Source organism: Nerophis lumbriciformis, linkage group LG35 (assembly GCF_033978685.3).
Source record: "Nerophis lumbriciformis linkage group LG35, RoL_Nlum_v2.1, whole genome shotgun sequence".
Lineage (NCBI taxonomy): Eukaryota > Metazoa > Chordata > Actinopteri > Syngnathiformes > Syngnathidae > Nerophis > Nerophis lumbriciformis.
Window position 1 is genome coordinate 6,366,342 of NC_084582.2, and position 24,055 is coordinate 6,390,396.

General features: G+C 40.6%; 1 protein-coding gene across 1 annotated transcript in view; it reads right to left on the reverse strand.

The window, feature by feature from the left end:
* The window catches only part of mtnr1c (melatonin receptor 1C), a 66,111-nt gene extending 43,176 nt beyond the window's left edge, over positions 1-22,935 (reverse strand). The window contains exon 1 of the mRNA XM_061927532.2: positions 22,518-22,935. Coding sequence (XP_061783516.2) covers positions 22,518-22,902 — 385 coding nt within the window. The 5' untranslated portion in view covers positions 22,903-22,935. The remainder of the gene's footprint in view (positions 1-22,517) is intronic.
* Positions 22,936-24,055: the final 1,120 nt, after the last annotated feature.

Here is a 24,055-nt window from a genome sequence, read left to right on the forward strand (position 1 = left end):
AAAGTAGTTTTATACTTGATGACACAGCTTTGCAACAGTTGATATTCTAGTTTCAAGCATGTTTTACTCAATATAGGTCATACAATCTCAGCAACAAGCTGTAATATCTTACTGAGATCATTTCGGACCAAAACCCTTAAAACAAGTAAAACACTCGAACATAAAATCTGCTTAGTGAGAGGAATTATCTTATCAGACAGAAAATAAGCAAATATCACCCTTATTCATACTTGCCAACCTTGAGACCTCCGATTTCGGGAGGTGGGGTTTGGGGGCGTGGTCGGGGGTGGGGCAGGGCGTGGTTGGGGGCGTGGTTAAGAGGGGAGGAGTACATTGACAGCTAGAATTCACCAAGTCAAGTATTTCATACTACATCCTGAAAATATGCAAACAAAACTGTGTTTAGATCATTGATACTTCAAACTCGCATAAATAAATCTTAAGAAATATAACATAACTTGGCTTCTGAGAGTTTCAAAATGTCATGAATAAAATGCTAAAGTTGTTGATAAACAAGCAATTATTTTAATAATTAAATAAGGTCATTTTAAATGAATTATTATGATCATTTAAAATTAATTATTTCAAATATGTTTATTTTAATGTATAATTCTATGGCTGGATGTAATAAGAAGTAAAAAAAAAAAAAAACAAATAAATATACAATTAATTTTGATGTTTTTAGCAAAATATAGTAAAAAAAAATTTTTTATTTTTTATTTTTTTAATTAATAAATATATTTATTTTTAGGTAAGATAAACATAATAATACAATTTATCTCTTGTCTGGATGATTTAGTTCTTGTCACCCTGTTGTCCTCCCGTCGTGAAAAAAGGCTGTCCTCACTCAGGTCCGCATGGAGCTGGAGGGGGCGTGGCCTCCAGCTCCGGCTGAAAATCGGGAGATTTTCGGGAGAATATTTGTCCCGGGAGGTTTTCGGGAGAGGCGCTGAATTTCGGGAGTCTCCCGGAAAATTCGGGAGGGTTGGCAAGTATGCCCTTATTTGAGATATTTAATCTTACTTAGATTTCAGTTTTTGCAGTGTGGTTTAGCTCGGTTGGTAGAGTGGCCGTGCCAGCACCTTGAGGGTTCCGGGTTCGATCCCCGCTTCTGCCAACCTAGTCACTGCCGTTGTGTCCTTGGGCAAGACACTTTACCCACCTGCTCCCAGTGCCACCCACACTGGTTTAAATGTAATTTAGATATTGGGTTTCACTATGTAAAGCGCTTTGAGTCACTAGAGAAAAGCGCTATATAAATATAATTCACTTCACTTCACAAATGTAACTTAAATATTGGGTTTCACTATGTAAAAGTGCTTTGAGTCAATAGAGAAAAGCGCTATATAAATATAATTCACTTCACTATTTAAGTGTCATGCTTACCACCATTGTGTTAGGCCCGTGGGGCATTAGCACAGTTTCACTTTGACTCCTGGAAGTAAAAAAGTTTGTCGTCTTCCGCTCCATATAGAGATGTAACAATATGAACATTTCCAAATCATTTTGAATATGTTTATCCTCTTCCGTTTTAATTTGTAAAATATTTTAAAGTGTTTTTTATTGATAAAGTCAAAATCGGGGTCGCTTGATTGAATTGATTGAAACTTTTATTAGTACCGTATTTTTCGAAGTATAAGTCACTCCGGAGTATAAGTCGCACCGGCCGAAAATGCATAATAAAGAAGGCAAATAACATATATAAGTCGCACTGGAGTATAAGTCGCATTTTTTGGGGAAATTTATTTGATAAAACCCAACACCAAGAATAGACATTTGAAAGGCAATTTAAAATAAATAAAGAATAGTGAACAACAGGCTGAATAAGTGTACGTTATATGAGGCATAAATAACCAACTGAGAACGTGCCTGGTCTGTTAACGTAACATATTACGGTAAGAGTCATTCAAATAACTATAACATATAGAACATGCTATACGTTTACCAAACAATCTGTCACTCCTAATCGCTAAATCCCATGAAATCTTATACGTCTAGTCTCTTACGTGAATGAGCTAAATAATATTATTTGATATTTTACGGTAATGTGTTAATAATTTCACACATAAGTCGCTCCTGAGTATAAATCGCACCCCCGGCCAAACTATGAAAAAAACTGCGACTTACAGTCCGAAAAATGCGGTAGATTGCACAGTACAGTACATATTCCGTACAATTGACCACTAAATGGTAAAATCAATTCATGGTACGCTGGTTTACTTACAACGTATTAGTAAGTTCAATGTACACCATTGAATAGCTTAGTTGCTCAGACAGTAATGTGTTTGTCCAGGTTTAGATTGGGTTTGTATGTTGTTTCTCAATGGAGAAAGATGTTAATGTCTCTTGTTTTAATGTTAGCATTTGCTTCTCAAGTTTTACGATATTTCGATAATTCAGATATACAACGCTAGTTGTATATCTGATTGTATAGCTTTGATCCTGACCTCATGGTAAACTACCGACCGGTGTCCCACCTTCCCTTTATTTCGAAAATCCTCGAAAAAATTGTCGCACAGCAGCTAAATGAACACTTAGTGTCTAACAATCTCTGTGAACCTTTTCAATCCGGTTTCAGGGCAAATCACTCTACGGAGACAGCCCTCGCAAAAATGATTAATGATCTACTGCTAACGATGGATTCTGATGCGTCATCTATGTTGCTGCTTCTTGATCTTAGCGCTGCTTTCGATACCGTCGATCATAATATTTTATTAGAGCGTATCAAAACACGTATTGGTATGTCAGACTTAGCTTTGTTGTGGTTTAACTCTTATCTTACTGACAGGATGCAATGCGTCTCCCATAATAATGTGACCTCGGACTATGTTAAGGTAACGTGCGGAGTTCCTCAGGGTTCGGTTCTTAGCCCTGCACTCTTTAGTATTTACATGCTGCCGCTAGGCGACATCATACGCAAATACGGTGTTAGCTTTCATTGTTATGCTGATGACACCCAACTCTACATGCCCCTAAAGCTGACCAACACGCCGGATTGTAGTCAGCTGGAGGCGTGTCTTAATGAAATTAAACAATGGATGTCCGCTAACTTCTTGCAACTCAACGCCAAGAAAACGGAAATGCTGATTATCGGTCCTGCTAAACACCGACATTTATTTAATAATACCACCTTAACATTTGACAACCAAACAATTACACAAGGCGAATCAGTAAAGAATCTGGGTATTATTTTCGACCCAACTCTCTCCTTTGAGTCACACATTAAGAGTGTTACTAAAACGGCCTTCTTTCATCTCCGTAATATCGCTAAAATTCGTTCTATTTTATCCACTAGCGACGCTGAGATCATTATTCATGCGTTCGTTACGTCTCGTCTCGACTACTGTAACGTATTATTTTCGGGTCTCCCTATGTCTAGCATTAAAAGACTACAATTGGTACAAAATGCGGCTGCTAGACTTTTGACAAGAACAAGAAAGTTTGATCATATTACGCCTATACTGGCTCACCTGCACTGGCTTCCTGTGCACTTAAGATGTGACTTTAAGGTTTTACTACTTACGTATAAAATACTACACGGTCTAGCTCCGTCCTATCTTGTCGATTGTATTGTACCATATGTCCCGGCAAGAAATCTGCGTTCAAAGAACTCCGGCTTATTAGTGATTCCCAGAGCCCAAAAAAAGTCTGCGGGCTATAGAGCGTTTTCTATTCGAGCTCCAGTACTATGGAATGCCCTCCCGGTAACAATTAGAGATGCTACCTCAGTAGAAGCATTTAAGTCCCATCTTAAAACTCATTTGTATACTCTAGCCTTTAAATAGCCCCCCTGTTAGACCAGTTGATCTGCCGTTTCTTTTCTTTTCTCCTCTGCTCCCCTATTCCTTGTGGAGGGGGGGGGCACAGGTCCGGTGGCCATGGATGAAGTGCTGGCTGTCCAGAGTCGGGACCCGGGGTGGACCGCTCGCCTGTGCATCGACTGGGAACATCTCTGCGCTGCTGACCCGTCTCCGCTCGGGATGGTGTCCTGCTGGCCCCACTATGGACTGGACTCTTACTATTATGTTGGATCCACTATGGACTGGACTCTCACAATATTATGTCAGACCCACTCGACATCCATTGCTTTCGGTCTCCCCTAGAGGGGGGGGGGGGGTTACCCACATATGCGGTCCTCTCCAAGGTTTCTCATAGTCATTCACATCGACGTCCCACTGGGGTGAGTTTTTCCTTGCCCTTATGTGGGCTTTGTACCGAGGATGTCGTTGTGGCTTGTGCAGCCCTTTGAGACACTTGTGATTTAGGGCTATATAAATAAACATTGATTGATTGATTGATTGATAGTACTAACCATTGGAAGTTTTACTGTGGTTTGTCGTCAATACCCAGTGATGGGCAGTAACAAGCTAAATGTAAATAAGCTACGTAACTTAAGTACATTTCCCAGTAGCTTGGCGGTAGAGCTGCTTTTTTAACATGTAGCTTTTCCTCTAGCTTAGCTAATTTTAGACCTAGGTAGCTTACATCAAAGCTACAAGCTACAAAGAGAGAAAATGGACTGCGAATCTAGGCCCCAAAAAACTATGGAGAAAATACAATGACCTGGGTGAATGAGAACATCCATACAGAAGTTGAAAATCCATGATGATTTGTTGGCGTTCGTATGGTGAGTCACAATTGGCTAAGGTTAGGACGAAACATTACGGACTGGCCAATAAGAGTCATCGAAACTAGTAAGCGAAATCATAACAATCACACACTCATGTCACATGACGACGAGGGAGTCGGAGACAGAGGGACGCTTCAAGCTGACCCCTCACAAAAATAAAAAAAACATACTTGAAAATGGCAGAGGAATTCTCTCCCGCAGATTAGATTGTTCCTTTAGTGATGAAGATGACGTCCAGGAAACCCACAACAATGTGTGTCCTTGGCCATATTTAGACAAATGTGTGTGTCTCGAGAAAACAATGCCCAAACTGCTCTCTTCATCTAAGACGCCCAACACAAATTTAGGAACACACATTAAGGTGAGTTGAGTTCATGAAAAGTTTTACTGCACATAACTATTACCAACTGTTCCCAAACAACACACAAGTCATTGTTGTTGTTGTTGTTGTTGTCAAGATATAGATAGATTCTGTTTTGTTTTTTTAACTGTAGAAACAGAAAATTATTAACGTTATAAGGGTGGGCCAAAGAAAAGGCAAACTAAATAAATACATACAATGGGGTGTGGGGACCCCCAGAGGAAGGTGTCGGGTGTCTCCAGCTAAATGACAGATAGTTAATAGTAATGGAACCTTATTGGTACCATTTGTACACTCTCAGTTACATTAACATTGATATTATGCATGTGGGCCCATAGATATAAACGTCGTTAAAGGCCTACTGAAACCCACTACTACCGACCACGCAGTCTGATAGTTTATATATCAATGATGAAATCTGAACATTGCAACACATGCCTATACGGCCGGGTTAGCTTACTAAAGTGCAATTTTAAATGTTGCGCAAAATATCCTGCTGAAAACGTCTCGCTTTGATGACGCCTGCGCGTGACGTCACGGATTGTAGAGGACATTTTGGGACAGCATGGTGGCCAGCTATTAAGTCGTCTGTTTTCATCGCAAAATTCCACGGTATTCTGGACATCTGTGTTGGTGAATCTTTTGTAATTTGTTCAATGAACAATGGAGACAGCAAAGAAGAAAGCTGTAGGTGGGAAGGGGTGTATTGCGGCAGGTGTTGTGCCGGATAACGCACCCCCGCCGTAGAATGCACCCCCTGACTGTTGTGCCGGATAACACAGCCGGTGTTTCATTGTTTACATTCCCGAAAGATGACAGTCAAGCTTTACCATTGGCCTGTGGAGAACTGGGACAACAGAGACTCTTACCAGGAGAACTTTGAGTTGGATACGCAGGCGCGGTACCGTGAGTACGCATGCAGCTGCGGTTTCCAAACATTTGATCGCTTGCCCGTACGTGCGTGCCGCTATGTGCATGTCACGTACGTAACTTTGGGGAAATATATGTGCTGTATGAACTTTGGGGAGGTGATCGGTACTTTGGGCTGTGGGATTGAGTGTGTTGTGCAGGTGTTTGAGTTGTATTGGCGGGTTATATGGACGGGAGGGGGGAGGTGTTTGTTATGCGGGATTAATTTGTGGCATATTAAATATAAGCCTGGTTGTGTTGTGGCTAATAAAGTGTTTATATGTCTTGTGTTTATTTACTGTTTTAGTCATTCCCAGCTGAATATCAGGTCCCACCCGCCTCTCACAGCCTCTTCCCTATCTGAATCGCTCCTACTGCCCTCTAGTCCTTCACTCTCACTTTCCTCATCCACAAATCTTTCATCCTCGCTCAAATTAATGGGGAAATTGTTGCTTTCTCGGTTCGAATCGCTCTCGCTGCTGGTGGCCATGATTGTAAACAATGTGCGGATGTGAGGATCTCCACAACCTGTGACGTCACGCGCATATCGTCTGCTACTTCCGGTACAGGCAAGGCTTTTTTATCAGCGACCAAAAGTTGCGAACTTTATCGTCGATGTTCTCTACTAAATCCTTTCAGCAAAAATATGGCAATATCGCGAAATGATCAAGTATGACACATAGAATGGACCTGCTATCCCCGTATAAATAAGAGAATCGCATTTCAGGAGGCTTTTAAATGTAGGTTTGATCTTTGATGGGCAAGCTACTTGGAAAATGTAGTAAGCTTAGCTACAAGTAACTCTCGATTAAATGTAGCTAAGCTACAGGGGAGGCTATCCCTGCAGAATTGTAGCAAGCTACACTACAAGCTACACGGCAAAAGTAGCTTGCGACAATTCTGCAGGGATAGCCTCCCCCCTGTATCTTAGCCACATTCAATCGAGCGTTACTTGTAGCTAAGCTTACTACATTTTCCAAGTAGCCTGCCCATCGCTGTTAATACCGTTTATCGTTGCATCCCAAGCTACAAACCAAAACAAACTCAAAAAGATAACGATGGCAACCCCAGGCAAATAAACTTTAGTTTGTTATTTGAACTGAGGATGAAGTACAATTACTTATGCAAGTCACATTAGATTACACAAGAAAATATCAGGGGAATGTCGTCCAGGGGGGGGTCTCTTTTGTGCTTCCAGTCACATGTCGGTGTTCTTAAAAAGCCGTGGTTTGCTTGTCCGCATGACTTTTGTACCCGATGTCAGCCCATTTGGATGAAAAACTGAAACAATATAATACTTTAACGTTCAGAGGACATTGAGGACTCAACCATAGCAGTAAGGGCGGAGCTTGTTTACTTATTTCAATAGCAGTACTGAACAGTCACATGGCTGTCCTACTTTGTCTACTGTGTCATATCCCTCTTTGCTAAATTCAGCGTCGGTTTACAACTGCGTTGCGTTACTATTTACTGTACAAAGCTGACACAGCTACTGTTATCCCGTCTTTACCCTTTAGCGGTGGTAACACAAGCCAGGACAGGGCGAGCTGAAATGAACACCAGTGAAAACTGGGCTAAGTGCTTTGTATAATAAATCACAACCTGAATACTTTATTGCTAGGAAGATGCCTGTCAATGGAAATAAAACAAATACTTGTTTGTTCCACATTGTCCTTCGACTCTGGCCGTCAATAGCGAGATGACAAATATGTCTCACTAATTTCCAGTGGCTTATAGGCTAATTATTTATATTGAGCTCAACAGCCAAGATTCTAAAAGCCACCGTGGGACTGAAATAGATTCTTCTCAAAGGGTAGGAAAAAGAGCATTACAGTGACCGTAAAAAACACCTTGCTCACCTTCACGCTGCACTCGGGACCCCTCAAGTGTATGACAACATGATATGAGGTGTAGTGATGCAACAGTCTGTCACCTTGGCACCTCATGAGCCATCTCCAGGTCTTCATACAGATGTGATTTATCAGCGATGGAGACCCAAGGATAAAGCCCAATGGAGGCAATGGAGGGTTGTTATTATTTATGGACACGCAAGGCTGTGGAAACTCCATCACACCTCGCGGGACTCACTTTAGATAACAGCCTGCCAGGCAAAGCAGTTGGAAGCCACTTTTTAGGTTTTATTTTTCATAAGAGGATTTAGGTGTAACCTCCAAGAATCCCAAACATTATTCATGTTATAAGCTGAGGCACAAACTATTATCAAGAAGACTGGGACACATTGGCGTTGTTAGGCCTATTTTAGGGGGGCTCAAGCCCCCCTAAAATATTCTTAAGCCCCCCTAAATAATTTGGTGTTTTTTTTGTTTTTTTTTTACAAATAAATGCCGACATATTCATTATAAAGTGGCCCAAATATGAGTTTAAATAAATAATCATATAACCTGTTATTATTCACTCAGTTTCCCCTCACTTCGTAGCGTAAGGTAGAGAGCCCCTTTCGTGCGTCGGTATCCAATCCATTCCACTTGTTCATATAGAAAATGCCCACATCACTCAAATTCCAGCCCGCATTTTCTCTGCGACCTTGCTTGCGGTCCTGCAGGTGTACAAAGCACATTATCTTCCTTTACAATGCGTGAAGCTGCACAAAACCTTGTGTGTGCAATTGTAAATCATTTATTTTTTAAGTTTTGTGTTTCTTGTAGAATCTATATAAAGTAATATACATAAGCCTATTGTTAAAATAATGAAAAAAACATCATTCAATATATTTGTTTTATTGTATTGTTACATTAATAGCTGTTTTATTATTATAGAATGGCTTGTTAAACATTTAATAGGATTTTCAGAGGAAGGAAAAACCAAGACATTTAATATAAAATGTAAAATGAATAAATACATAAAAAGAAAAAGAAAATATATGGTTAAAAGCCATCGTCCTGGGGAGCATTTCATTTCGTCCCATCCATCCATCCATTTTCTACCGCTTATTCCATTTGGGATCGCGGGGGGCGCTGGAGCCTATCTCAGCTACAATCGGGCGGAAGGCGGGGTACACCCTGGACAAGTCGCCACCTCATCGCAGGGCCAACACAGATAGACAGACAACATTCACACTCACATCCACACACTAGGGCCAATTTAGTGTTGCCAATCAACTTATCCCCAGGTGCATGTCTTTGGAAGTGGGAGGAAGCCGGAGTACCCGGAGGGAACCCACGCAGTCACGGGGAGGACATGCAAACTCCACACAGAAAGATACCGAGCCCGGGATTGAACCCAAGACTACTCAGGACCTTCGTATTGTGAGGCAGATGCACTAACCCCTCTGCCACCGTGAAGCCTCATTTTGTCCCGTGCATTAAAAAAAATAATAATAATAACAATGAATAATTTCTAAGTCTTTGTTAGCCGTTTGTGAAGTTTTGTGCTCGTGCGTAACATTCGCTCGCATCCTGTGCATCTCCTGGGGGCAAAGCCCCCCCTGTACTTAAAAGCTAGTGACGCCCCTGCTGGGACATAACACATTGTGTCATTGGTCTACTGCTGCCATATTTGCATTTTGTTGGATTATCACGATACATGTGACCTGAGCATGATCCAATAATAATATCTTTCATGATCATCTTATGACATTACCGTCTTAAGACAGATAGCACTTTTGTGAGGTATCGAGGAGTCGATGGACTGTTGTTTAACAAGAATAGATTCACTTTAAATGTTATTTAAGTTCTGCGTGAATTGGAATGCATGGCAAAATCCAACAATGTCTAAAGCAGGAATGTCAAACATGCAGCCTGCGGGCCGGATCAGGCCCCGAATAGGTTTAAGTCGGCCCGCAAGATGTGTGCTTAGTGTAAAATTGAGCTGCATTTTTATATTAAAGAAACTGCCATTCTAAATGTGTCCACTGGATGTCGCAATAGCAATTCTGTTAGGCAAGCGAATAGTTTATACCGGGGTGAGCAAGTATACCAAGCAAGATGTACACGGTAAAGCGGGGCTGTGACTCCTCCCCCTCAACCCAACGTACAACAAACAGGAGTAAAATAAACAATTGGTAACTCCACTTAAAGGCCTACTGAAACCCACTACTACCGACCACGCAGTCTGATAGTTTATATATCAATGATGAAATCTTAACATTGCAACACATGCCAATACAGCCGGGTTAGCTTACTAAAGTGCAATTTTAAATTTTGCGCGAAATATCCTGCTGAAAACGTCTCGGTATGATGACGCCGGCACGTGACGTCACGGATTGTAGAGGACATTTTGGGACAGCATGGTGGCCAGCTAATAAGTCGTCTGTTTTCATCGCAAAATTCCACAGTATTCTGGACATCTGTGTTGGTGAATCTTTTGCAATTTGTTCAATGAACAATGGAGACAGCAAAGAAGAAAGCTGTAGGTGGGAAGCGGTGTATTGCGGGCGGCTGCAGCAACACAAACACAGCCGGTGTTTCATTGTTTACATTCCCGAAAGATGACAGTCAAGCTTTACCATTGGCCTGTGGAGAACTGGGACAACAGAGACTCTTACCAGGAGGACTTTGAGTTGGATGCGCAGACGCGGTACCGTGAGTACGCATGCAGCTGCGGCTTCCAAACATTTGATCGCTTGCCCGTACGAGCGTGCCGCTATGTGCATGTCACGTACGTAACTTTGGGGACTTTGGGGAAATATATGTGCTGTATGAACTATGGGGAGGTGAACGGTACTTTGGGCTGTGGGATTGAGTGTGTTGTGCAGGTGTTTGAGTTGTATTGGCGGGTTATATGGACGGGAGGGGGGAGGTGTTTGTTATGCGGGATTAATTTGTGGCATATTGAATATAAGCCTGGTTGTGTTGTGGCTCTTGTGTTTATTTACTATTTTAGTCATTCCCAGCTGAATATCAGGTCCCACCCGCCTCTCACAGCATCTTCCCTATCTGAATCGCTCCCACTGCCCTCTAGTCCTTCACTCTCACTTTCCTCATCCACAAATCTTTCGTCCTCGCTCAAATTAATGGGGAAATCTTCGCTTTCTCGGTCCAAATCGCTCTCGCTGCTGGTGACCATGATTGTAAACAATGTGCAGATGTGAGGAGCTCCACAACCTGTGACGTCACGCTACTCGTCTGCTACTTCCGGTACAGGCAAGGCTTTTTTTTATCAGCGACCAAAAGTTGCAAACTTTATCGTCGATGTTCTCTACTAAATCCTTTCAGCAAAAATATGCCAATATCGCAAAATGATCAAGTATGACACATAGAATGGACCTGCTATCCCCGTTTAAATAAGAAAATTGCATTTCAGTAGGCCTTTAAAGAAAGTGAACAGTGGAAATGACAAATGAGGTCATTGATACACAGAAGAGTTTGTATTTATGCTTCATTTTGTTTTTTGTTCAAGCCTAAACGGGCTATGATTTAAAGTTTAATTGCTTTGTAAATACACTGAGATTAAGTATAATTTCATTGTGTTTTTGAAACTGCACCAATTTTTTCCCGAGAATTTTCAAATAACTTGCCGTGTTTTGTCAAGAGGATTATTTTCAGAATGTGCTTTTTCTATTTTGCACCAAAGTACAACAAAGAAAACTATCTGAAGGTGTCGTAGTTGTATTTTTAAGTTATTATGCCATGATTTTACCCGTCCGGCCCACGTGGGAATAGATTTTCCTCCATGCGGCCCCTGAGCTAAAATTAGATTGACACCCTTGGTCTAAAGCAGGGGTGTCAAACTCAAATACAGAGTGGGCCAAAATGTAAAACTGAACAAAGCCGCGGGCCAAGGTTGAACAAATCAACCTTTTAATAGGGACCCAAACAAGTTTTGCATTGAATATTGAACAAGCAAGGTTTATATAACTTTATAGTGACATGCAAAATCGAGTTTCAAACAATAATAATAATAATTTAAAAATATCAATGGCATATCAAATACAATTTAAATAAAAGCTGAATGCCTCTTTTCTATTTGCAGCCTTTTGAGGTAAATATCAACATTAACTTTTTCCACAGGCTAATAAATTTGAAAATAAAATAACAATGAATAAACCAACCATTCAGGACTTTAAACTGCTCAGTTTGCAACACACTGATCTAATCTGATGTGCCCAAGCCAGATACCTGCTATCTTTTCTGGGATGCTAGTTCATTAATGTCGGGGCTCAGGCTTTGAGCTGAGGCAACCTTCATTATCGAACGAAGGTGTTCATCTCGTTCACCCGGACCACAGTCTTGGGGGCGTGCCTTAAAGGCACTGCCTTTAACGTACTCTACGAGCTATCGTCACGTCCGCTTTTCATCCATTATAACATCGTGCAGACCCAGTTACAAGATATGTGCGGCTTTTGTACGCATACACACGTGAATGCCATGCATACTTCATCAACAGCGATACAGGTTACACTGAGGGTGCCTGTATAAAAAACGTTAACACTGTTAGAAATATACGACACACTGTGAATCCACACCAAACAAGAATGACAAACACATTTCGGGAGAACATCCGCACCGTAACACAACATAAACACAACAGACCCAGAATCCTTTACAGCACTAACTCTTCCAGGACGCTACAAAATACACCCCCTTACCCCCCCACACACACACCTTGTAGTGTCCCGGAAGAGTTAGTGCTGCAAAGGGTTCTGGGTATTTGTTCTGTTGTGTTTATGTTGTGTTACGATGCGGATGTTCTCCCGATATGTGTTTGTCATTCTTGTTTGGTGTGGGTTCACAGTGTGGCGTATATTTCTAACTGTGTTAAAGTTGTTTATACGGCCACCCTCAGTGTAACCTGTATCGCTGTTGATCAAGTATGCATTGCATTCACTTGTGTGTGCTTGCAGAAGCCACAAACATTATGTAACTGGGCCAGCACTCGTTGGACTGGATGAAAAGCGGACGTGACGATTTTCGGAAGGGGCACTGAAATTTGGGAGTCTCCCGGGAGGGTTGGCAAGTATGAGAATTAGCGGTGAATGCGCTGTATGTAATCGGCGGGCCAGCTCTAGTGTTAATTTGATATCGCCTCAAGGGCCAAGTGAAATTACACGGTGAGCCAATTTTGGCCCGCGGGCCAGAGTTTGACACCCACGGTCTAAAGGAATGAATGATGTTGTCCACAGTTATTATTGTTACGGTCTACTTTGAAACTTGGCTGGACACAATATGGTTGTGGCTAACAATGCATGACTAATCAATATTATTTGCTATAACAACAAGGGCGACTTAATTGCAAAAGACATCTGGTGGGATAGATTATACTTGTCTTTAAACCTGCCTTCCAAGTTATTTGTACTTTCTGTAAGAAATGTGAGGCTGAAATCAAAATAGCGTCTGGTGGAATGCTTTATGGGCCTGATCTACTGAAGGTTTGCATGTATTAAAACATGTGCACACTTGATAGCACACGCAAAGCTGGTTTACTAGACTTGTGAGCAGAAGATTGCGTCTCTTTAAGTGTGCGAAATAAGGAGCGCAGTCTTCATGAATATGCAGAATATATGCCGATGATAATAAACTGTCAGGACGTGGACTATGGTGTGTTTGTTTTCCCGAGATGCAAGTAAAGCTGGACTGGTCATGGCGTGAAGGTAAATACATATTTAATAATAACACTCAAAGGAACAAAAAGCGCGCTCAAGGCGGATGTACAAACTTGACTAACGAAACAAAAAGACTTGCACGTGGGCAAAAAAACTGTGAACAATTAAACAAAAACACTAACTGTGGCATTAATAGAAAAAAACTTACTTGGACATGGCATGAAGTGCGCAGAGGTGGACAGAGTGTGACAGGGGTAAGAATGCGGGATGTCACCAGAACGACAAACTGAAAACAATGAACTTAAATACTACCGACATGTTTAGTGAAAACAGGTGCGTGACTCAAAACGTGAAACAGGTGCGTGACGTGACAGGTGAAAACTAATGGGTTGCTATGGTGACAAACAAGAGTGCACAATGAGTCCAAACGTGAAACAGGTGAAACTAATGGGTAACTATGGAAACAAGACCAGGGAGTGAAAAGCCAGAAACTAAAGAGTCCAATAACTAAACAAAACATGATTACACCGACATGACATGTAGTTTGAACAGTCTCTTAAACTGAATCATATTGGTGCTTTCTTTGATTTATTTGGTTAATCCATTCCATAATTTAATTCCACATACTGATATACTAAAGGTTTTAAGTGTTGTACAAATGTTTTAAATTAGATTTTCCTCTAAGGTTATACGTCTCCTCTTTTGTTGAGAAGAATTGTTGTACATTCTTGGGTAGCCATAAGACTAAGTAGATATTTATGTATGTTTTTACCCCAAAAATGTTTTGAATGTATGATAATATAATATATGTTGCATTATTAGATAGATAAAGTTTAAACAATATTCAACTGCATGCAGCACATGTCTTTTTTTTTTGTCGAAATAGAAAAAGAAAGAAAGATAAAGCACTTCATCCATGCATATTTTTTACAAGCTTTCACGGGCCATTCAAAATTATGCGGCGGGCCAAATCTGGCCCTAGGGCCTTCAGTTTTACACATGTTGTAAGCTGAGGTTCTACTGTACTCATTTGGCACCTCACTATCGGTTAAAATATACTATTGGAAAGTCCAGTCTAATGTCACAAACCGTTGGATTTATTTCGATACTTCAAGACTTTTGTCATTTTAAAAATAGCAATGCAAATCACACTTCCAATGTTAAAGGTTTTTAAAAATTACATATTATTTGTTCATGGCTGCTCTCAACCTTTATACAGTTGATTTGCCCAATCCCCTTGCATTGCTCGAACGCACAGACATGCACGTGTGCATATGTTATGTAATCATTGTGATTCACTAAAGCAGGGGTCGGGAACCTTTTTGGCTGAGGGAGCCATGAAAACCAAATATTTTAAAATGTATTCCCGTGAGAGCCATTTATATACTTTAACACCGAATACAACTAAAAGCGTGCATTTTTAAGTAAGACCAACATTTTTAGAGTATAATAACATACCTGCCAACTTTTGAAATCAGAAAAACCTAGTAGCCAGGGTCCAGGGGTTGCAGGCCCCGGTAGGTCCAGGACAAAGTCCTGGTGGGGGTTTCAGGCTTCGCCCCCCCGACGCAAAATGATTATTAGCATTCAGACAGGTTAAAATGTTGCTAAAACCATCACTTTTCTATCAGTCACAGTGACTTTTCAAAACAAAAATATTACAGCAAAAATCATATGGGTTGATTGACATGTTTATTCTGTAAGCTAACTTCAATAGTTTGAAATTATTTTGACAGTTAATGCCAGTTATCCTGTCAACCTTTCACAAGACTTCAATTTTTTAATTGAAAGTATAAACAGTATAAACACTTTTTACAGTAAACAAATGGTAAAACAGTACTAAACAATTCCATTAAAAAAAAAAAAATTGGTGTCATTATTAACTTTCTGTCCAAGCTTGTATAATCTACTGCCTTGTTCAATTGTATAAAATATTCTGTGCCTAAAATTCACATTTCTATCACAATTATCATACTGTAAACATGGTAAGCTAACTTCATTAAAATTAATAGTCCTGTCAATAGCATGGAATTACAATTCAAATGTAGTTTTTTTGTAAGCCTTTCAAAAGAATTCAAAATATGAAAAATTAATGAAAATTAATTTAAGCCATCAGACACTTGAAAAGTGGCACATCACATCTCTAATGTAATCATTTTAACTTTTCAACAGAAATAGCACTGCAAAAATATTAAGGACATACTTCTGTATTTTGGTAGTTATGCTGTCAACATTTAACAAGATTTCTTCAACTTGAACTTGAAAGCATAAATAGTATAAACACTTTTAACAGTATAACAGTACTAAATAATTCCAATAGATAACATTGGTGTCATTACCTTTTTGTAGCTAAAATCCAAATGTATTCTATCAGATTGATCATACTGCAAAAATGATATGGTAACTTTATGATAAGTTTACTTCATTAAAATGTAATTCAATAGCATCATAAATAAAACTTCGGCATTTATCACATCCAAAGAATCTGTTTGGGCGACGAAAAACGTTGAAAGTTTTCCACTTGTATCGCTAGCAACGGCATTAGACTTGTGTTTTTTTGTCCCAACGTGGTCTTTTACATCGCTAATTCCTCCGTGTCCGATCGAAAAATCTTGTCTGCACAAGGTGCAATTCGCGTAGTTTTCACCCTTTTTGGAACGGATAATTATTCCCGGATAGGCTTTTGAATATTCTTCACGGATTGACTGCAGTTTTCTTTTCGGTTTAAGACTCGTTTGCGATTTTTCTCCGGCTGATTCCATGATCATTCGCTCGTTTGGAAACAATGGCAACTGGTGCCTCGTGCTTGGCAGCGGTGCTATAAATAGCCTCGCGCATGGCATTCGGAATGGCTCGATAGGAAGTTACGGGAAGCAGTGTCGATTGTCATTGTTGTTACGCGATTTCGTGAATAAAACTTTTTTTTAAATATTTTTTTTTAATTAATGAAAAACCGTATTTTTTATCACTGCAACCGTAACCCGGAATAGGTTGATGAAAACCGTACTAATTACGGGAAAACCGGAGTAGTTGGCAGGTATGTAATAAGTCTCTTATTCTTTTTAAAACCATTGTTATTCTGCAGCTAACCAATAATAAATAAAATACTTCTTACCATTAATGCGACTTCTTGAACAGGTGCGGTAGAAAACGGATGGATGGATTCATAGGCGCCGATTGATGGCAACTTTCAATCTTTAAAATACTTTTTGAGAAATCGATCTTGTTGCTGTTAATTTTGTGGTGAGTTTGGTCTGTTTTGCATAAAAAAAAAGTTACAAATCATATAATCTCTAATTAACAAAGTCTAACCAAGATGTCATTGTGCCCAATAATGAACTAATGAAACAATCATCTTGACTTTCAACACACTGCACACGAGCGAATGAAGGGCATTCCTTTTCAACAGCCATAAATGTCACACTAAGGGTGGCAGTATGAACAATGCCAACACTGTCATAAAAATGTGCCATATAGTGAAACCACACGAAACAACTAGGACAAACACATCTTCGAAGAATATAACAACATAAACACTACTGAACAAATCTCAGAATTCCCTGCAGCGACAATATAAACAAAACGCTATTAGTGGATCTACACCTAACATCCACTGTAATGATACCACGTAAAATAGCGTATATAGTCGATACTACTATGATTACATCAATATTTTTTAACATCACAAAATCTTCTTTCGTTTTTAAAAAATGGATATTATGTTTATAAACTCTTGAAATATGTCCCTGGACACATGAGGACTTTGAATATGACCAATGTATGATCCTGTAACTACTTGGTATCGGATTGACACCCAAATTTGTGGTATCATCCAAAACTAATGTAAAGTATCAAACAACAGAAGAATAAGTGATTATTACATTTTAACAGAAGTGTAGATAGAACATGTTAAAAGAGAAAGTAAGCAGATATTAACAGTAAGTGAACAAGTAGATTAATAATTCATTTTCTACCACTTGTCCTTAATAATTTTGACAAAATAATAGAATGATAAATGACACAATATGTTACTGCATATGTCAGCAGACTAAATTAGGAGCCTTTGTTTGCTTACTTACTACTAAAAGACACGTTGTCTTGTATGTTCACTATTTGTTAGACATTTAGTGTCTAACAATCTCTGTGAACCTTTTCAATCCGGTTTCAGGGCAAATCACTCTACGGAGACAGCCCTCGCAAAAATGACTAATGATCTACTGCTAACGATGGATTCTGATGCGTCATCTATGTTGCTGCTTCTTGATCTTAGCGCTGCTTTCGATACCGTCGATCATAATATTTTATTAGAGCGTATCAAAACACGTATTGGTATGTCAGACTTAGCTTTGTCGTGGTTTAACTCTTATCTTACTGACAGGATGCAATGCGTCTCCCATAATAATGTGACCTCGGACTATGTTAAGGTAACGTGCGGAGTTCCTCAGGGTTCGGTTCTTGGCCCTGCACTCTTTAGTATTTACATGCTGCCGCTAGGCGACATAATACGCAAATACGGTGTTAGCTTTCATTGTTATGCTGATGACACCCAACTCTACATGCCCCTAAAGCTGACCAACACGCCGGATTGTAGTCAGCTGGAGGCGTGTCTTAATGAAATTAAACAATGGACGTCCGCTAACTTCTTGCAACTCAACGCCAAGAAAACGGAAATGCTGATTATCGGTCCTGCTAGACACCGACATGTATTTAATAATACCACCTTAACATTTGACAACCAAACAATTACACAAGGCGAATCAGTAAAGAATCTGGGTATTATCTTCGACCCAACTCTCTCGTTTGAATCACACATTAAGAGTGTTACTAAAACAGCCTTCTTTCATCTTCGTAATATCGCTAAAATTCGTTCTATTTTATCCACTAGCGACGCGGAGATCATTATTCATGCGTTTGTTACGTCTCGTCTCGACTACTGTAACGTATTATTTTCGGGTCTCCCTATGTCTAGCATTAAAAAAAAAATTACAGTTGGTACAAAATGCGGCTGCTAGACTTTTGACAAGAACAAGAAAGTTTGATCATATTACGCCTATACTGGCTCACCTGCACTGGCTTCCTGTGCACTTAAGATGTGACTTTAAGGTTTTACTACTTACGTATAAAATACTACACGGTCTAGCTCCGTCCTATCTTGTCGATTGCATTGTACCATATGTCCCGGCAAGAAATCTGCGTTCAAAGAACTCCGGCTTATTAGTGATTCCCAGAGCCCAAAAAAAGTCTGCGGGCTATAGAGCGTTTTCTATTGGGGCTCCAGTACTATGGAATGCCCTCCCGGTAACAGTTAGAGATGCTACCTCAGTAGAAGCATTTAAGTCCCATCTTAAAACTCATTTGTATACTCTAGCCTTTAAATAGACCCCCTTTTTAGACTAGTTGATCTGCTGTTTATTTTCTTTTCTCCTCTGCCCCGCTCTCCCTTGTGGAGGGGGGGCACAGGTCCGGTGGCCATGGATGAAGTGCTGGCTGTCCAGAGTTGGGACCCGGGGTGGACCGCTCGCATGTGCATCGGCTGGGAACATCTCTGCGCTGCTGACCCGTCTCCGCTCGGGATGGTTTCCTGCTGGCCCCACTATGGACTGGACTCTCACTGTTATGTTAGATCCACTATCATACTTTCCAACCTTGAGACCTCCGATTTCGGGAGGTGGGGAGGCGGGGGGGTGCGTGGTTGAGGCGGGGGCGTGGTTAAGAGAGGAGGAATATATTTACAGCTAGAATTCACCAAGTCAAGTATTTCATATATATATATATATATATATATATATATATATATATATATATATATATATATATAAGAAATACTTGACTTTCAGTGAATTCTAGCTATATATATATATACATATATATATATATATATATATATATATATATATATATATATTTTATTATATATATATATATATATATATATATATATATATATATATATATATATATATATATATATATATATATATATATATATATATTAATAAGAGAGATACTTGAATTTCAGTGTTCATTTATTTACACATATACACACACATAACACTCATCTACTTATTGTTGAGTTAAGGGTTGAATTGTCCATCCTTGTTCTATTCTCTGTCACTATTTTTCTAACCATGCTGAAAGTTAAAGTTAAAGTTAAAGTACCAATGATTGTCACACACACACTAGGTGTGGCGAAATTATTCTCTGCATTTGACCCATCACCCTTGATCACCCCCTGGGAGGTGAGGGGAGCAGTGGGCAGCAGCGGTGGCTGCGCCCGGGAATCATTTTGGTGATTTAACCCCCAATTCCAACCCTTGATACTGAGTGCCAAGCAGGGAGGTAATGGGTCCCATTTTTATAGTCTTTGGTATGACTCGGCCGGGATTTGAACTCCCAACCTACCGATCTCAGGACGGACACTCTAACCACTAGGCCACTGAGTAGAACTAGAACACCCTCTCTGATGATGCATTCTGCTTCGTCTCCTTGTTGTGTGCGCAGTTGTGCACTGCACTCTCTAAAAGCCCTACATGTTATTGTCACATATGTACAGTAGATGGCAGTATTGTCCTGTTTAAGAGTGTCACAACATTGCTGTTTACGGCAGACGAACTGCTTTACGGTAGACGAAAACGTGACTGCTGTTGTTGTGTGTTGTTGCCGCGCTGGGAGGACGTTAATGAAACTGCCTAACAATAAACCCACATAAGAAACCAAGAACTCTCCCTCGATCATTCTACAGTAATAACGTCATTGGGCAGGCACGCTGTTTATATTGTGGGAAAGCGGACGTGAAAACAGGCTGTCGACACGTCACTCAGGTCCGCCTGAATTTCGGGAGATTTTCGGGAGAAAATTTGTCCCGGGAGGTTTTCGGGAGAGGCGCTGAATTTCGGGAGTCTCCCGGAAAATCCGGGAGGGTTGGCAAGTATGTCCACTATGGACTGGACTTTCACTACTATGTTAGATCCACTATGGACTGGACTTTCACAATATTATGTCAGACCCACTCGACATCCATTGCTTTCGGTCTCCCCTGGGGAACAGGGACAGATTCAAGTTGCACCAGTGGCCCAAAGATGCGAAAGTGGCAAGAAATTGAACGTTTGTTCCGCACACTTTACCGACGAAAGCTATGCTACGACAGAGATGGCAAGAATGTGTGGATATCCTGCGACACTCAAAGCAGATGCATTTCCAACGATAAAGTCAAAGAAATCTGCCGCCAGACCCCCATTGAATCTACCGGAGTGTGTGAGCAATTCAGGGACAAAGGACCTCGCTAGCACGGCAAGCAATGGCGGAGTTTGTTCCCGCAGACGAGCGAGCTAAACCCCCCTGGATGTCTTGGCTCACACCGTCCCAAGATGATCAAGAGAAGAATATCGACCATAGCTTCCCTGGCCTGCTGACATGAGGGTATGTCTGCAGAATATATTAATTGATGAAAATTGGGCTGTCTGCACTCTCAAAGTGCATGTTGTTGCCAAATGTATTTCATATGCTGTAAACCTAGTTCATAGTTGTTAGTTTCTTTTAATGCCAAACAAACACATACCAATCGTTGGTTAGAAGGCGATCGCCGAATTCGTCCTCGCTTTCTCCCGTGTCGCTGGCTGTCGTGTCGTTTTCGTCGGTTTCGCTTGCATACGGTTCAAACCGATATGGCTCAATAGCTTCAGTTTCTTCTTCAATTTCGTTTTCGCTACCTGCCTCCACACTACAACCATCCGTTTCAATACATTCGTAATCTGTTGAATCGCTTAAGCCGCTGAAATCCGAGGCTGAATCCGAGCTAATGTCGCTATAGCTTGCTGTTCTTTCCGCCATGTTTGTTTGTGTTGGCTTCACTATGTGACGTCACAGGAAAATGGACGGGTGGTTAAAATCCGGCACTTTGAAGCTATTTTTAGGGATATTGCGTGATGGGTAAAATTTTGAAAAAATCTTCGAAAAATATAATAAGCCACTGGGAACTGATTTTTAATGGTTTTAACCATTCTGAAATTGTGATAATGTTCCCCTTTAAATGTTTACTGTCATGTCTGTGTAATCATGTTTTGTTTTAAGTCATGTTTTGTTTAGTTTCTGGCTTTTCACTCCCTTGTCTTGTTTGCATGATTACCCATTAGTTTCACCTGTTCCACGTTTGGACTCATTGTGCACTCTTGTTTGTCACCATAGCAACCATTAGTTTTCACCTGTCACGTCACGCACCTGTTTCACGTTTTGAGTCACGCACCTGCTTTCACTAATCATGTCCATAGTATTTAAGTTCATTCATTTTCTGTTGTTCGTCCCGACGACATCCCCGCATTCATGCCCCCTGTCACACTCTGTCCACCTCTGCGCACTTCATGTCCATGCCAAGTAAGTTTGTTTATTATTGCCACAGTTAGTGTTTTTTTTGTTGTTCCTAGTTTTTTGCCCCCCTGCAAGTCTTTTGTTTTCATTAGTCAAGTTTGCGCATCCGCCTTGAGCGCGCCATTTGTTCTTTTGAGTGTTATTATTTAAAAATGTATTTACCTTCACGCCATGACCAGTCCAATTCACTTGCACCTCGGGAGAACAAACCAAGCCAAAGTCCTAGTCGTGACATTTACATTGTTACAGAATATTTTGTCATGCCTTTTGAAAAAAACTGGCCTACATTTATTTTTTCATCCATCCATCCATTTCCTACCGCTTATTCCCTTTGGGGTCGCGGGGGGTGCTGGAGCCTATCTCAGCTACAATCGGGCGGAAGGCGGGGTACACCCTGGACAAGTCGCCACCTCATCGCAGGGCCAACACAGATAGACGGACATTTTAAATAAAAAAAATAATCGGTAAAAGGAAAAATAATCTATAGATTAATCGAAAATAATAATCTATAGATTAACCGATTAATCGAAAAAATAATCTATAGATTAATCAATAGAAAAATAATCGTTAGCTGCAGAACTTAGTGTTAAGCCATGTCAGGTAAGATTTATCTGAGAGCCAGATGCAGTCATGAAAAGAGCCACATCTGGCACCAGAGCCATAGGTTCCCTAACCCATGCACTAAAGGATTAGATGCCTTCTTTTGTTTGTTGTCCACTCCAACTGTAAAAGGTGTGTTGTCACTCTCTCACCTGCATTCCTGAGCTTTTTATTCCTGTACACGGACAGAATGACGAGCACGTTGCCCAGGATGTCGACCACGATGGTGAAGATCAGCACGCTGGCCAGCGCAGTGGACAGTCCGGCGGAGGCGCGCGGCAGCCCGGCGCCGCCGCTCTCGTTCCGGGGCATACAAGCGGAGCCGTTCAGCTCCTCTCCCTCCAAGTCCATCTCCCCCTCAGGGCACAGCGACCATAGTGGAAGTGCTCGTCCGTGTTCCGGCGGGGTGGAGGGAAAACAGCACGTAACCGGACTCACCCGGAGGGAGTTTGGAACTTCCCGGCGGGGCGAAACTGAAAGCTCCTGCTGCGTCGTCGGTGCTTTTGGGGCAGCGGCGTTTTGTTTTTTTAACGCCATAAGTTGACGGAAGTGGTGAAGACGACGTCCGAGTCCCCGTGTGTCAGGGGGTGCCGGTCCGGGGAGTCCATGAGAGCCCTCTGGGTGCGTAATGTGGACGGATGCGCAGAGTCTCGTGTTGGCGCCAATGAAGGCTACGCTTGTGCTCGAGCTCTCTCAAGGCAGATGACTTGTGTGCGCGCGCACTCGACACGTCCCTGACAGGTCTCTGCAGATGACATCCAGTCGCGGTGAAGCAAGTAAACTATGCAGGCTGTTGTTAATGACGGTCTGTTTTTCCAGTGAGTGACCCTTCTTATAATAGATAATCACAGAATGTAGTGACGACTATGACTGTTTTATTATGGATTAGCAGTCACTTCATCTGACGCTACTTTTCTGAGGCTATGTCTCTTTAGCGCCGCCCTAGTGGCTCTCTGGAGCTTTTTCAAAAATGTATGAAAAAATGGAAAAAGTTGAGGGGAAAAAAAAGATGTTTTTTGTTTTAATATGGTTTCTGTAGGAGGACAAACATGACACAAACCTCCCTAATTGTTATAAAGCACACTGTTTATATTAAACATGCTTCACTGATTCGAGTATTTGGCGAGCGCCGTTTTGTCCTACTAATTTTGGCGGTCCTTGAACTCACCTTAGTTTGTTTACATCAGAGGTGCTCACACTTTTTCTGCAGGCGAGCTACTTTTCAATTGATCAAGTCGTGGGGATCTACCTCATTCATATATATAATTTAGATTTACTTATTTATGAAATATATGTTTTTGTTAACAAGTTAAAGGTGTTTAATGATAATACAAGCATGTTTAACACATATAGTTAATATTGTTAAAAAATTAAAGGTGTTTAATGATAATACAAGTATGTTTAATACATATAGTTAATATTGTTAACAAGTTAAAGGTGTTTAAAGATAATGCAAGCATGTTTAACACATATAGTTAATATTGTTAACAAGTTAAAGGTGTTTAATGATAATACAAGCATGTTTAACACATATAGTTAATATTGTTAACAAGTTAAAGGTGTTTCAAGATAATACAAGCATGTTTAACACATATAGTTAATATTGTTAATAAGTTAAAGGTGTTTCAAGATAATACAAGCATGTTTAACACATATAGATTCCTTTCTTTCATGAAGACAAGAATATAAG